The sequence below is a fragment of the Rhinolophus sinicus genome, chromosome 1, assembly GCF_057876585.1.
Source record: "Rhinolophus sinicus isolate RSI-liver-muscle chromosome 1, RSI-T2T, whole genome shotgun sequence".
NCBI classification, from domain to species: Eukaryota; Metazoa; Chordata; class Mammalia; order Chiroptera; family Rhinolophidae; genus Rhinolophus; species Rhinolophus sinicus.
The window spans coordinates 118361233-118376106 of NC_142501.1; the positions used below are offsets into that span (position 1 = coordinate 118361233).

The 14874-nt window shown below is 43.2% G+C and overlaps 1 protein-coding gene across 2 annotated transcripts in view; it reads right to left on the minus strand.

Annotated features, from left to right (window-relative positions):
* RSU1 (Ras suppressor protein 1) overlaps positions 1 to 14874 on the minus strand; it is a 171507-nt gene that overhangs the window by 117161 nt on the left and 39472 nt on the right. For both annotated transcript variants that reach the window (XM_019746074.3, XM_019746076.2), the window contains exons 5-7: positions 10969 to 11087; positions 8905 to 8987; positions 8510 to 8624 (exon numbers count right to left, since the gene is read on the minus strand). In XM_019746074.3, the coding sequence (XP_019601633.2) occupies positions 8510 to 8624; positions 8905 to 8987; positions 10969 to 11087 (317 nt within the window). The remainder of the gene's footprint in view (positions 1 to 8509; positions 8625 to 8904; positions 8988 to 10968; positions 11088 to 14874) is intronic.

Here is a 14874-nt window from a genome sequence, read left to right on the forward strand (position 1 = left end):
CAAAAACTGTCTGTGGTCAACTGACACATTCAATTTGGTACAAGTGGCAGAGTTTATCATTCCATAAAGAACTTACTGCGCTCTTAAACTAACGGATCATGGAACTTGGCAACCATTTTACAGACTAACAATGGTGTCTTTGGTGGTATGTGTCTTCATTAACATCCAATCCAGAAAGCCTTTTTTTCTTCATAAAATGTTGTATCTTTCTGTAGACTGATTTATATTTTACTTTGTCTTGAAAGGGCATAAAATAAAAGCAGCAAAGGGTCCCACCTTGGCTAACCTGGTATGTGACCACAGATTGTGGCGTCAGCTCTACCTCCCATGTCCTCGTCTCACTGGCTGTGGGACCGCAGCAGGTTCCTCGTGTTCCCACACATAAAATGCGGGAGAAGCCCCTACCCTCCCACGGCTGTTGTGAGATTTAAAGGAGAAGATATGCACAAAATGCCTTACGGGACAATTTAGGTGCTCAATAAAGATTAGCCTTCTCCCCTTACATTCTTTCGGCTTCTTTGGTTCAAGGCAGAAAAACTGAAAGAAAACAAAATCATAAAACATTTAACGCAAAAACGACATCCACATACAAACAGGTGCTCTGGCACCTCCTGGCTCCCAGCTCCTCTCGGACAACCTGTACTCACTTCTCCCACAGATCACAAGCCCTTGTGCCAGAGGCTTGTGTCACACCCAGCTTCCCGTGAGGACTTCCAGCAGGTGTGTCTCAGCCAGAACCAGTCCCTCCTTCTCCTAAAGGGTAGAGCCAGAGACCAAGAGTAGTGCTGACAACATCAGCGATGCAGGTCACAGCAAGGAGCAAACGGACACTGACTGCTTCCTGCTGGCTGGTCAATGGACACCTGTGCAGCCGGCAATTCCCGCATTAGAGGTCGGGGTCCAGAAGTCAGATGAAGGTTTGCGAACTCAAGTGCACAGAGGGGCCAGTGAAATGAATACAGTAAGAGGAGCAAAGGAAACAATAATGCGCGGGAGAGCACTGGACTCACGGCACTTCCAAAAACTTCTCAAATGGACATTCGTTGACATTTTCTACAAGTGAGTTTGAAACATGTTTTCAACTCACTCAAACAAATGAGTTTGAGACTATGTTTACTGTATCATTTTAAACTTGTGCAACACTATGCAGACGACACACTGCGTTTAACTGTGCTGTCCCATGTCTTGACTTCAATTACAAGTCTAAGATGGACATGTCAACAAACTTAGGAGAAGAAAAGGAGAAAAGAGAGCAAATTCAGTCGTATTGCCTCTCAGGCGAGTCAGACAGACAGACCATGATCCAGCTCTGCCTTTCCCGAGTAACAGGACTGAGGCAGAGAAAACCAATTCTGATCACAACAGAAAGATGCCCTGGGTTAGGACAGGCAATTGTCCAAAATGGAAAAAGTAGACTAAAAAACAGCTTTTTGACTTTTTATTACGTTCTGAAGTCTGATTATTCTGGAGATGCTTAATAACTGCCACTATCTCTTTTCTTAAGAAGAGAGTTAAAAGCTTTCACATGATAGCTGAATTAGTTTGCCCAACTCCAAGACAATCAGACTTCACACTCTGGATCATTAATAGGTTTAAGTTTATAATAAAATAAGACAGATTTAGAAAGATGGATTTATATAGTGTGCTTTAAACATGAAATAAACGACTAATATGTAGGTAAGTGACAAAAGGATTACAGTGTATGCACACATCAGTAAAATTAAAAAATATAAACAATTAGTGCAGAACAGAGATTATTATGAGAAATCATTCTAGGAAAAGGAAAAAAAGTGTCAATGAAATGAGCACTGTCACAAAAGGTAACATAAGTCAGTGAAAAATTAAACAACCAGAAAACAAAGTTGCCACTTGCAGAGATCTCAACATGGGATTAACAAGTGAGTCCAATTAGTGCAAGTACTACAAAGTACTCAATACTTAGGGACAAGTTCATAGTCACACAAAGGATGTCAAAAAATAAAGAAGTGAATGAATGAATGAATGAATAAATGAATGAATGAATCAAGCAACCAATCGTCAATCAAAAAGCTAACCACAGAGCTTTCTAGGTAGAAGAACCAGGTGAGCTGCTCCCAGCCTCAGTATAAAACTCTCATAAAAGCAGAGACTTGGAAAATCATTTGTGAAATTAAAAGTTTATTATTTAAATTATGAGGATGGGATTGAAAGGATGGCAGTGAAACCCTCCCTCTGGGAGCTGTGTCTGCGCTGAGTGCTGGCCACGTCGAGCCACTCCCCATCTAACCTCTCACCCTCTTCTCGCCCCCGACCTTCCCCTGCATGTCTCTTCTGACACCTCCCCTGCTTCTCCTCAGCTTTCACACAGGATGCAAATTCACAGCCTTTCTTTTACCCATGTGATAAATCACAGTGTGTGATGGAGACTGGCTTTTGGACCTTGGTCTTTCTTTTTCACCAGGTGCTCAGCCACTAACTGCTTCTTCCCTGTCAAAAGGGAGGGACTTGGGGCAACCTCTATGCTTAGACTATTTTAAAAGAGCCCAGGTTTCAGAAAACCAGCCTCTAAATAGTTAAAGTTGAATAGTATAAAAATCCCCCGTGTGTGTGTGCTCGCACATTTACCTAGTATTTACTGGGCATCTGTGCTTAATTCTGGTGCGAGGCTAAGTTCCTTACACAGATTATTCTTTTACTCCTCACAACAGCATGTTGAGAAGGGGCTATGATTACCCTCATTCTACATGAGGCATAAAAGGTAAAATAACTTACCCACAGTCACAGAGCAAGGAATTGGAGTAGTTAGTGAGAATTTAACCCAAGCCTAGTGATGAAGAGACAAACCTCCACAGTCTACTGTATACATTAAAACACGTTTTAAGTATCTGAATAACTGGGAACCAATTGACAGAGCGACAATAACACAAGAATGATTAGACATTTATAACCAGGAACTTAATGACCAAAGAGAGAATACTGCATTTCCTTCTTGCCGGCCCCAGCAGAGAAAGTATTTTTCTTTAGCTTCTCAGCGCCCATAAAGGAAAGGATTAAGAGTTGTAATAGGAAGGATTTTAGACTGGTATAGCTACTCTTTCTTAATTCTGTTCACTCTGGGGAATACAATGGGAGAGAAATTCTCAGTTCATGCTATCCCTTACTCTCGGAATGCGACTGACAGTTGTTTCCATCCTTCACAAGCATGCTTCTAGAAAGACACATATGGTTCTCTTACTTCTGCAGTAAAAATTGCCGTTGACTCGCGTCACACAGAGAGGGACACTAAGCCAGCTGGCCCCAGGTGTGTGCAGCATAGCATGCAGCCCCCCCAGGGTGCTCACATGGGGGGAGACATCTAAAACCCTTTGCTTCATTGCATGCCTAGCCGATCAATGTGATTTCCTCGTCCGAAGGCAAACATCTGGGTGACAAGTGCAGGAGAAGAGGTCCCATGACTGTCTCAAAGCCATAAAACCAGAAATGATTCCATCAAGATCAAGTAACTGAACTCTGGGAAACTTAGGAAAGAGCCCAGGCAGAAACATACATTTCACATCTTCAGCTCACATGACAACAAATGTCTATGTGAGAGTGAGAAAGTGCAGAGTGGAAGGGTGGCCCAGCTCTGAAATCACCGTTAGGCTACTTACTCTGGATCTGTTCGGCTTTCTGAGGATTGGTTAGGATGTCTCTGCCTTTCCTTCCTCCCCTACCAGGGCAGGCCTTTCCCCCACTCCACTAATTAATTTTTCAACTAATTAAAAGTGGGTGAACCTTCAGTTAGTCACAGCGCTGCTTTTTTAGAAGAGATTGGCTGTGGGCTGAAAATACTGGTCCTAAAGAGACTTCGGATGCAGGCAGGCTCAGGAGAAGATGTCAGTTGTTGCTATTTTACTCCTTCACTGGCATAGTTAACTACACACGTCGGGAAAAACAGTTTTCCTATGAAGCACAGATACACCCACTGCACCAGCACTGGAGCCGTCGTGAGGACACCCAGGGGAAAGCCACAGCTCATGACCTGGCCACAGATGCTTGCCTGGGAGCCAGCCCAACCCATAAAGGCCCCGAGCCTTCTGGCTTTAGTGGTGAGGAACCACTGTGCTTCACAGCTCAATCTTCCACCTCTATGGTCACATCCGAGGGATCTCATCCCATCGGTGGCATTACATGTGTGGCAATAATGCCCAAAGTTATTACGCAGCCCAGACTTCTCCTGTGAACTCCAGGTTCTGAGTCCCAGTTGCCTTCTCCATCAGGCATCCAAACAGCATCTCTACTTCTGCCCATGACTAGCTCCTCCCCTCTCCCCACCTCCTAACCCAGCCCTCCCATTATCTTCCCCAGCCTTTCAGTTCCCCGGGCCCGACATCTCACAGTCAATCTGCACTCTTAACCCCCCTCATCTAAATCAACACCAATTCCCATTAGTTCTGCCTGAGACAGACCCAGAATCTAACCATCACTGCCAGCTGGATGAGCGCAGAGGGGCTGCCTTCCTTCTGGAGGCTTCAGAGGAAAATCAATCCCCTTGCCTTTTTTCACCTTCTGGAGGCCCTTCCATGGCTCATGGCACCTTCCACGCATGGCTCTGACCTCCTGATTCTGTCATTACATCTACTACTTACTGTCTCTGACCCTCCTGCTTCCGCCTTCTAAGGTCTACTATGATTACACTGGGCTTACCTGGGTAGTCCAGCATAATCTCCATATCACGAGATTCTAAATCCTATCTGAAAAGTCCTTTTACCGCACAAGGTAACGTATTCCCAGGTTCCGGAGGTGAGGATGGGGCTTCTCCAGACGTGCATTATTCACCCTATTACACCACGTCACCCTGCGTAAAAGCAAAGTCCTTATCATGCCCCACAAATTCCCCTGTGATCTAATCCCCCCTTTTCATCTATGCTCATGTCTTCCAACTCTCCTCCCCGTTCACTCTGTTCCAGCTCACTGGTCGTGCTGTTCCTCAACACACAAACCCATCTCAGGACCTTTGCATTTACTGTTCCCTCTGCCAGGGAAGTCCCCTCCCTCCTTTAGGTGTCTGTTTAAATGACATCACCTTATGAGTGAGACTTTCTCTTCTGACTCTGTATATAATAGAGTGACACCCCTCCCCTACCTGGGCTCTCTCTTCCATGCTTATTTTTCTTCCCAGAGCACTTATCATCATCTGATATGTACACCCATCCATCCTCCGGTACTAGGGCTGTTTTGTCTCCTGCTGTATCGCCAGGAAATAAAACATGAAGCTGGGGCCAATAAACAGTTGCTGAATAAGTGAATTTGACTTTATTGGAAAGGCATGTTCCTTGGAGACAAGACCTGGCCTAAAGCAGGAACTCAGTAAACGTCTGAATAAATGAATAAATGGATGGGTGAATGGTAGACCCAACTGATATCTAATTTTCTATAGATACATGGGCAATCATGCGCGGCACTGTTTAGCAATCAGACATAACAGTTAAAGTAACTTACTCAGGGATGCACAGCAAAGGAAAGTAATGCAATTACACATTAAAATTCCAACCAAGCCCCTGTCTGCATTTGCCATGGCCTTGCACGTTCTTGTATCTGAGAGGTCTGAACTCACCTGGATTCCCTGGCTTGGCTCTCCAACATTCTTAACCAGCAACGTTTCAAGTTAATAAACTCTGAATTTATGTTTAAAGGAAACTGCACAGAAATCTCAGAAGTTTTTACCTTGCTTATTCACATATGTAAAAAAAAAAAAAAAAAAAGGATACACAGTGGAGAGAGCATTAGCCACACTTTTAAATGCACCCAGAAGCAAATGTGCAGCCAGCAGATACTGGTGGGACAGTCATAATAAGCTTCAAGTATGTTGTCAGCCGGCCAGGGCAGCAGCTCACATGAGCACCTTAGATAGCCAGTGCGCAGACAAAAGACACTGCTACTGCGATTAGGTGTTTACTGGGGGGAAGAGCATCGGAGACAATGCAAGTGGCTTGGCATGGAACAGCAGAATAGGAACTGGCTTCCCAGAGGCCATCTCATCTGTATTTTCAAGTGTTATTCTGGCCCCACAGCTTTCACACCAGCCCAGCCAGCCATGCAACTGGCCAAATCAGGTCTGTGTCCTCCTACTAGGATACTTTTTCTGTTTTTGGAGGGCGGGGTACGTACAGTGTTTTCTTCACACTTGGAAACCGCTTTCTAGGAATCCTCTTACTGGCATACAGACGGGAAGGCATACGCCACAGAGGTGAGGAATGTGGACCTGGGGGGATCCAACCTCACCTCTGTGACTCACTGTGTCGCTGGGGACACTTCACCCACCCTGTCTAAGCCTCAGGTCCATCACCTCTAAAACGTCAGCTTTCTATGCTCATGACAATTGCAGGAAGTTCTCAGCATACGGCCTTGTCACACAAGCCTTACTGACTACACGCTGGCTATCACTACCTATGGTATTATACTTGACTTAAAAAAAAAACACCAAAACACACACACACAGAAAAACACACAGTTCAAAAAAAAATAATACATCATCTTCATCTTGAGTTTTGATTTGTAACAAACTCCCAGGAGTTTATCATTGATTTCCAGCTAAGTGTTTACCTACAATTAGGGAAAACTGCCACCAGGCAGATGTTGAGATTAAGCTTTTCGAGAAATGGTTCATAAAAAATAAAGTCATTTAAAGACTTTCTCCTTAACTGTACTGCTGAATGAAAATATATATAATTTGTTATCGGAGAGCTTAACAGAAACGTTATACAAATATGATAATACGCAGTACTTAAATAGGATAAGGAATACGCATTAAGATTTTAAAAGATAAAAATACATAGGTATGTGCAGTTCAATGAGGTATCTTTCTAGCAAATAATTATCTGATAGAAAACACTGATTAATCTAATGTCCTATATTGCCTCATTGTTTAAAAATGAAATAAAACAACAAAATACACTTTTTTTTTCATTTCTCCTAATCACACTACTAAGCAAGGATGCAGCCCAAAGTACCGAATTAGGCACAAATCAGTCTCCTGCTGGGAGATTCCGACCCAGCAGGTTGGCAGCAACCAGGTACTTGCATTCTGCAAAAGCTCACCTGGTTTTACTAATGCTAACACCTCTGGTTAACAAACACTGTGCAGAATCTTTCTTTTGACAAAATGTCTTCTGCCTTAAAAACTTTTGCAAAGACCTTTTCTTGATACTGTAGCCTGTTCCTCAAGCGAGAGCTGATTCCCTATAACTCAGAGAAGGTGCTGCATTCCTTCTCAGCTCTTCAGATCAGTACAAATTCCTCTGCACCTTTTGCACCAACAAAAGAGCTAATGGAGATGGAAAGGGGGGTTGAAACGTTCTCTTAGGTTCCATGAAACCATGTGAACGCTTTTCTTTCTGACCAGCTCTGCCCAATGGAACTTCCTGAGCCGACGCCAATGTTCTCTATCTGTGGTTCCACACGTGGCCATTGAGGATCTGAAACGTGGCTCGTGGCTTCCATGCTGGTAGCATTCCCAATACCTTGCTATCCGAGGTCCTCGTTTCACCAACTCGCTCAGTGCATATTCTTTATATTCCTTGAGTGCTACCTCATGCCTAGCACATGGGAGGGATGGGATACAGAAAGGAACACATACAAAGCCCCCGGCTCTCAGGGAGCTTACAGTGTAATTTATAATAATTGGCCTCTTTAAAACCACCAGACTCATTGGAGGTACTTCCTCAAAGAATTCTGTGCTTTCTGAAACAAAGGTATTTTGGAGCGGAAAAGCAAACAGTCATAGTCTGAGAAACAGTGCACTTCAAAGTATTCAAGAAATGAGAGGCTAGCGAGAGGGTGCACAAGAGAAGTGAACTCGAGAACCTTCTCCAGAAAGGCAGCACCACCTCAGTACGAGAAGAGCAGGTTTGGCCACTGTTTCCGGGGAGGTCGTGAGGCCCACCCTGGGCCACCTAAATAACCAGGCAGAGGAGTGAGATTCAGCAGCCAAGGGACGAGGTCCGAGGAATCCCCAGCCAGAGCACATTTCACAACTGCCACTGGAGGTGGCACCAGGAGAGAACCAAATCCATGACCATGACCGGGAAAGGTATTTTCAAGCAGCTGGAACAAACACTTTAACGACTTGGTAATTTTTCAAGGGATTAAAATAAAAAATTGGGGGATTAAAAAAAAGAAGAGTGACGGTTTGATTAAAAAGAAAACCAAAACCCATCACGTAGGAAAGGAGAAGCCACAGATAAGACGATCACTAGTAATCACAGCCTCTTCTCACCCCACCAGGAAGGCGGCGGGTGGGGCGGGTCGTCTTCTGTCTGCAGTTGCTGAGACACGGGGCGCTGTGCCTGCTGCACGTGGCATCGGGGCAGGTCCCACCCACCTCGGCTGAACCCTGGTCGGTGACAAATGCTAGTGGAAATGATCAGGACTGGGTGCCTTCGTGGAGGGGACTCGCCAGCAAGAGGCGAGAGGGTTGTGCAGAACTGCTACATTTGCATAATCGCTATTAATTAAATCCAGAGCCAAGCTCATCCATCAGCAGGCTTACCTAGTTCTGGGGGCAGAACGGTCAGGCGGTTCCCCTGAATGTGGAGCTCCTTGAGCTGAGTAAGCTCCCCGATTTCCTTAGGCAGCGAGATCAGGTCGTTATCCCTAAGGCTCAGCTAAATAGGAGAAAACAAGGACTTGTCAGAACAATTGCACACAAACTCCCACAAAGTGGCGCTCGACAGAAACGCCTGTCCTCGTCCATGCCCTCTCTTCTTTAAGGCTCAACCCTTTCAATTTATTCACAAGTGTGTGCCGATGAACAAGGGACAGTACCCAGAGCAGTGGCTTATTCCCGCAAAACAAACCCTACTCCCGCTCAAATTGACTTGATTCTACTCCTGCAGGGGCTGCAGAAGTGAATTGATTTTCTCAGAATTTAGATAAATTACTTACTATCTGCAACTTTGTGAGCTTCCCAATATCTGGCGGCAGGATTTCAAAATCGTTGTCACTTAGATAGAGTGCACGCAGGGTGGCTGCAAATTAAACAGCGATATATAAACAGGGTGGCATGGAACCCAACCATTTGCGGTCTGATCAATACAAGGGAGTCAGCTTTGATTAATAACCCTGGCTCGGTGAAAAGCCTGTGACACACCTCGGACTCACAATAATAACAAGCAGGTCAAACTTAGATTTACTGGCTTATTGCGGGGCCGCTGCGTTCAGGAAAACACCTATATCCGCGAGGACTGACACAATTAACAACTGTGGGCACCAGCAGTTCCAGGGACAGTTTCCACAGCTTTCAGACAAAGACAGCTCTTTTTCTTCTACTACTTCTGAGCCACATTTCTTACTCCAAAGGAAAACAAAGGAAATCACTGTGTCACTTGTATCAATACTTAGGGTAAAAGAGCTCTTTCATGTAAATAGAACTATGTTAAAAAATAAATAAGCAACTAAAAGGATTTCAGGTGATGGAAGGCCCATAATCACTGTTCCCTGTTCCCATTATCAGACTAATTACAGTTGACTCTTAAACAATGCAGGGGTTATAAGCCACGCCCCCCACCCCCACACACACAGTGAAACATCTACCTATAACTTTTGACTCCCCCCAAATGAACTACTAACAGCCTACTGTTGACCAGAAGCCTTACTGATAACATAAACGGTCGATTAAGACATATTGTGTATGCTATACGTATGTGTATTATATACTGCATCCCTACAATAAAGTAAGCTAAAGAAAATATTACAAAAATCATGAAAGAAAATACATTTACTGTACTTATTGAAAATAATCTGCATATAAGTAGACATTCACAGTTCAAACCTGTGTTGTTCAAGGGTCAAATGTATTATTACTTGTTTCTATAGGCCTTAATAACAAAAATAAATGAAGACAAAGGGGCTGAAATAATGACATAGAGTTTAAACACAGAAAAAAACCCTAACTTAGGCAGAATCCCAGCAATCAGACATTTCTTCACAATACTATGCAATGATTCCATGATCCCAAACTACTGAAAACTAAAATCCTAAAGCATCCTTTTATCCTCAACCAAAAAGGAGCATAGTTAGGTGTATGTTCTGTTTGTTTACAGGTATTCAATTACATTCTGATGTTTTAAAATTCAACAAAACTGTATGTTAATATACGTAACAGAAAACAATTTCCTCCATGGCCCAAGAAAATATTTCAGAGTTGGTTTCACACGCTTGAGAAATTCTGGGAGAGAGGGTGCACATAAGGTTAAAAAAAAAAAAAAAGAAGAAATTTTAGAGACTAGCTAGTAGGAAAAGTCAGTATTTCTGGATGCCATATATGTCACTATTTGGATAAGCAGAGCACTCATTGAACGAAAGCAACTCTTTCCTAAATATTTCATGAGTTCTTGGAAAGATCAGTTTTTCCTAATTTTCACAAGTATCTGCAAGAAGAATTTGCACGTGAAAGGATGAAGTGTGTTCATTGGTGACTAACAATTTCTTAATGTTCAATTGTGTTCTGTCAACAACATAGACTACATCAATAGAAGTACTTTTTAAAAGGTTAAAACAACAATCTTCGCTGGGAATTTAAAAAATTCTGTTAGTGGTTTATTGACAGATGTGTTTATAAATAATTAACTGGAATTCACTGAGCAAAGAGCCCACCAAGAGTTAATAGCAAGATGGGAAGATACATATATTATTATTTTTTTGTAGGCTCTTTAAAAAGAAAGTCAAATTCCTTAGCTAACTGTGAGATTTGATCTCATTTAGGTACATAATTTCTATCAGAAAGTTAGTATGACATTACCAAGTCCACTTCAGTGCAGGTTCGGAGAACCATCTATCAAATATACATACTGCTGAGCTGTGAAGGAATATTCAAAAGGAATCTTGGTGAAGAAAAAATATATACGTATCTAATCATTTCTCTTAGAGTTTGGGCCCTGGCAAATAAATTTCACTTTTATAACGCCAAGTACCATTTTAAGGAGATTTATAGAATTAAAAGTTTCTTACTCAGGTAGAAGAAGTTTCCGGGAAGAGAATTTTCATTCAAGTTGTTGTAAGTCAAATCAAGGACCTCAAGAGCTGGGAGGGAGCCAAATCCTCGAGGCAAAGTGTTCAGTCTGTTCATGCTGTTGATGGGGAAAAAAATCCAAGACGTCACACCCAAAACATATGTTTAGACAGAATACCCAGACCCCCTCTATGTCACAGGCTTAAGAGCCATGTGTGAGAGGCGTAAAAGACGCCATAACTCTATAATCACTTTATTTTAACCTGCCTAGTAATTTTAGTCAGAGAACCTGTATATTCATGAAACATTTGAAAATGTCTTAATTGTCATTTTCTCCAATGGTGATAATCATTGTTTCACACAGAAAATTAAATCGTCACAAAATATCTGTCCCAGAGAAAAACTTCTTATGAATGTAGTGATAATAATGCCTCAAAAGCTATACAGTAAGCTTTGTAGTTTTCAGGATTTTAGTTCACATATTTATTTATTTCACCGTGGCAGGAAAAAAACAACTTTTTGTTCTGCAACTTCTAACATTCAAAATGACCTCCAGTTAGAACGGTGGTTGTGAGGGGCTGAAGGAGGGAAAATGGCTGTTTCATGGGTTAAGATGTTTCAGTTTTGCCTGATGCGAAACTTCTGGTGCTCAGCTGCACGACAATGTGAATGCAAGCAGCACAACAGAATCATACACCTAAAATGTTTAAGACGGTCAATTTTGTTATGTGTACTTTACCACAATTGAAAATAAATATATATAAATATATAGAAATATATTATGTACATTATGAGTTATATGTATTATATACAATTATATATTATAAATACATAAATTATTATATTATATATACCTCCAATAAAATTTAAAGGAAATTATTTTCTATTATTAGCTTTTATTTTCTTTAAGACCCTTAGGTTTGCTAACATGGTTCCCTTTGAGCATATTTAAAAGCTGACTTAAAAATAATTTTTGAAAAAATCTAATAGAGGCTGACAGATACTGAAAGGTGGGAGGGGCTGTGACAGGACAAATAATTCTAGACATCGATCCTGCTCCTATGAGACGCAGCCTGTCCACACCCCACAACCAGGCCTCACGAGACAGAGCTGACAGCAGGAGGGGAGAAACCAAGGAAGAACGTGATCTCCACGTCCAGCTGGGTAGAGAAGTCCTAGTTACCTTCCTTTACGCTTCACAAAATAACCTCCGTGATGATGGCTATAATGATAACAACTGATATTTTCTATGAATTCACAATTTGTGAGGCACATTTATATCAAGTATTTCACCCGAATCACTACAACTACCATGGACAGCAGCGCATGTAATTATCTCTGTAATGCTGAGACAAAGAAACAGGCCGAGAGAGGTTAAGCACCAAGGACTGCTGACTCCAGTCAGGTGACAGGTGGCTGAAAGCACCCAGCGCCTCATAGAGGCCCAGGCGCCCCTAATCCTTAGACACCAATGCCAGGATCTGAGGAAACGGAAGGAAAAATCCGAGAGTGGAAAAGGCACAGAAGTATAGCTTAGGTGCTTCTTTCTTTAAATCATTGCTTTAAGACCCAGTTTTTAAATTCACCAATACAATTTTTCTTTCCAAACACAAAAGTACGCTTTGAAACACAAAGTGCAGGAAATCCATGATTAGACGTCCTCAGAAGAGGCATCTCACTGGAGAGCGAGCTCCCACCCATCTCCAGCCTGGCGCGAGCCTGAATCTACTAAAGTGCAGGTTTTCTCTCCCCCTGAGCGATAAACCAACACCCCCAATGTGTCAGGAACACAGCACAGCCCCTGAACAGCTGACAGCAGTGACAACTGTAGGCCCACCAACCTGGGGGGCAGAACGGAAGCCCAACTGAAATGCCTCAGAAGGTCCACCAGCGGTGCTGAGAGTTACAAACAACGCAAGGAGCAGGGGGATTACGGGCTGTTTCTCCAGACACCAGCACAGCCACAGTGAGCGGACAGCCCATCTCTGCAGAATGATGGGTGGCATGCGCTGGCTCCCCCCACGGTGGGCACTAATACACACTCCACCTACACGGGTGGGACGTGTGTCCTCAGGCCCCCTCCGAGAGCGCTGGCACTCCCAGTGTCCATGAGACCTGACAGCAAGGCAGTCAAAGAACAGATCTAGGTGTGCAGTCCCACTCCGGCACCTGCTAGCTGGGTGACCCTGGTGAAGTGATTCTGCTGCTCTGAGACCCAATTTCTTCAACTGTAAAAGTCTAGTGATACCTTCCGGCAAGATCGCCAAGAGGATAAGAGAGAAAATGTGAAGTGCCTAACACAACTCGTGGCTCACACGTGGGTTCTCAAGAAATGACAGCTATAACTACAATTATGTTTCAGGAGGTGTGAGAGAAATTTTGACTCAGCCCCAAACAGACAAGTTCACCTTAGAAGACCTCTGTGGACGTCTCAACAGTCAAGTGTGGATTTTCTGTTTGCACCACACCCACTTGCCCTCAGGTCATGCCAGGAATTCAAAGGTAAAGTTGCTTGGGGCTCAACCACGCCAAATGGCATAAACGCGTTGCCTTGCCTGTGGACATCTCCCAAATGCGTACTGGAAATGGGAAAACTCCTGCATGTGATGGAGAAATTTACCAAACCAGATAGCGAAAGACTGCATCTCACTAGGTCGGAAGTTGTTCCAGAACATTTGGCCATGGTTCTCTTGCAGTGAGATTATTCCCAAAATAATTACCAACATGCAACCTATGGTGGCTTTACATTTTGGGGGATAGGAACGATACAATGATTTATAGATGATGTAATACAGAATTGTACACCTGAAATCTATGTAATTTTACTAACAATTGTCACCCCAATAAATTTAATAAAAAAAAAAAAGAATTAAGAATATAACTCAACTTCCCTTTATTTATCCAAATGGCCTAAAAATCCTTTCGGGTCTTGTGATCATCAGGATAAACAGCAAATACTACACAAAATGCTACAAGCCACTTCTGGTTGAGTGTGCCATTCCGATTATGCATCCCCGTGGTCCAACTGCTCCGCTGTAGGGCCTCCTGGGTGTGTATTTGTATTCTGGCTGCTGATTTTATACTATTTGCCTTAACCAGGGCTATGGAGGTATAATTCTTTGTGACACTGAGGACAGACGTATCCTTTCTTGAAACCCATCCTAATTCCTTTTGTTCAAACATTGACAACCCCATCTATGTAGCTACGTACTACAGAAAACTTTACACAATCAATAAAGCACCAAAAGCCAAAAATATACAAACAGCTCCCAAGACAACAGAGAGGTTCAATAGAAAAGTAAAGTTTACAACTAAACCCAGCTGAACAACAGCGGCGCTCATGAACTTCCCAAACCAGCCTCCATCAGCATTTCTATTTCAGCTGCCCACTGCACATCTCTAGGTAGGGTCCCCTCCCACCCATTACTGTGTTGTCAGTTTCACCTCCTCTGTATTTTTCACATACAATCCCATCCCCGCCTCCACTGTCACTCTAAGCACACCAGGAATGAGGATCCAACATTCTTAGGGGCTCCTGACCTCCAGCCACACCTCCCCCCAGCCTCTACTCCACAGGATCCTTCAGACGCAAATCTGACCTTATCTCATACCTGTCACTCCACCGTGCAAACTCCTCAACAATTGGCAGGATAAAATCGGAGCCCCTTCATCTGACACGCAAGCCCCTTCACAAGCACACTGATTCCCTGACCTTATAGATGACGATTTGTTTGTTTCCAGTCCGTTTACCCCAATGTGATGTACGCTCCATAACGGCTGGATGGCTGCCATGTACAACTGTCCACACAGTTGGGAGCTCAAGAACTGCTCATTAAATGAAGAGGGACATGCATGCTTCTCTTCTCACCTCTTACCTTACCACTCCCTACCTCACACTTCGCACT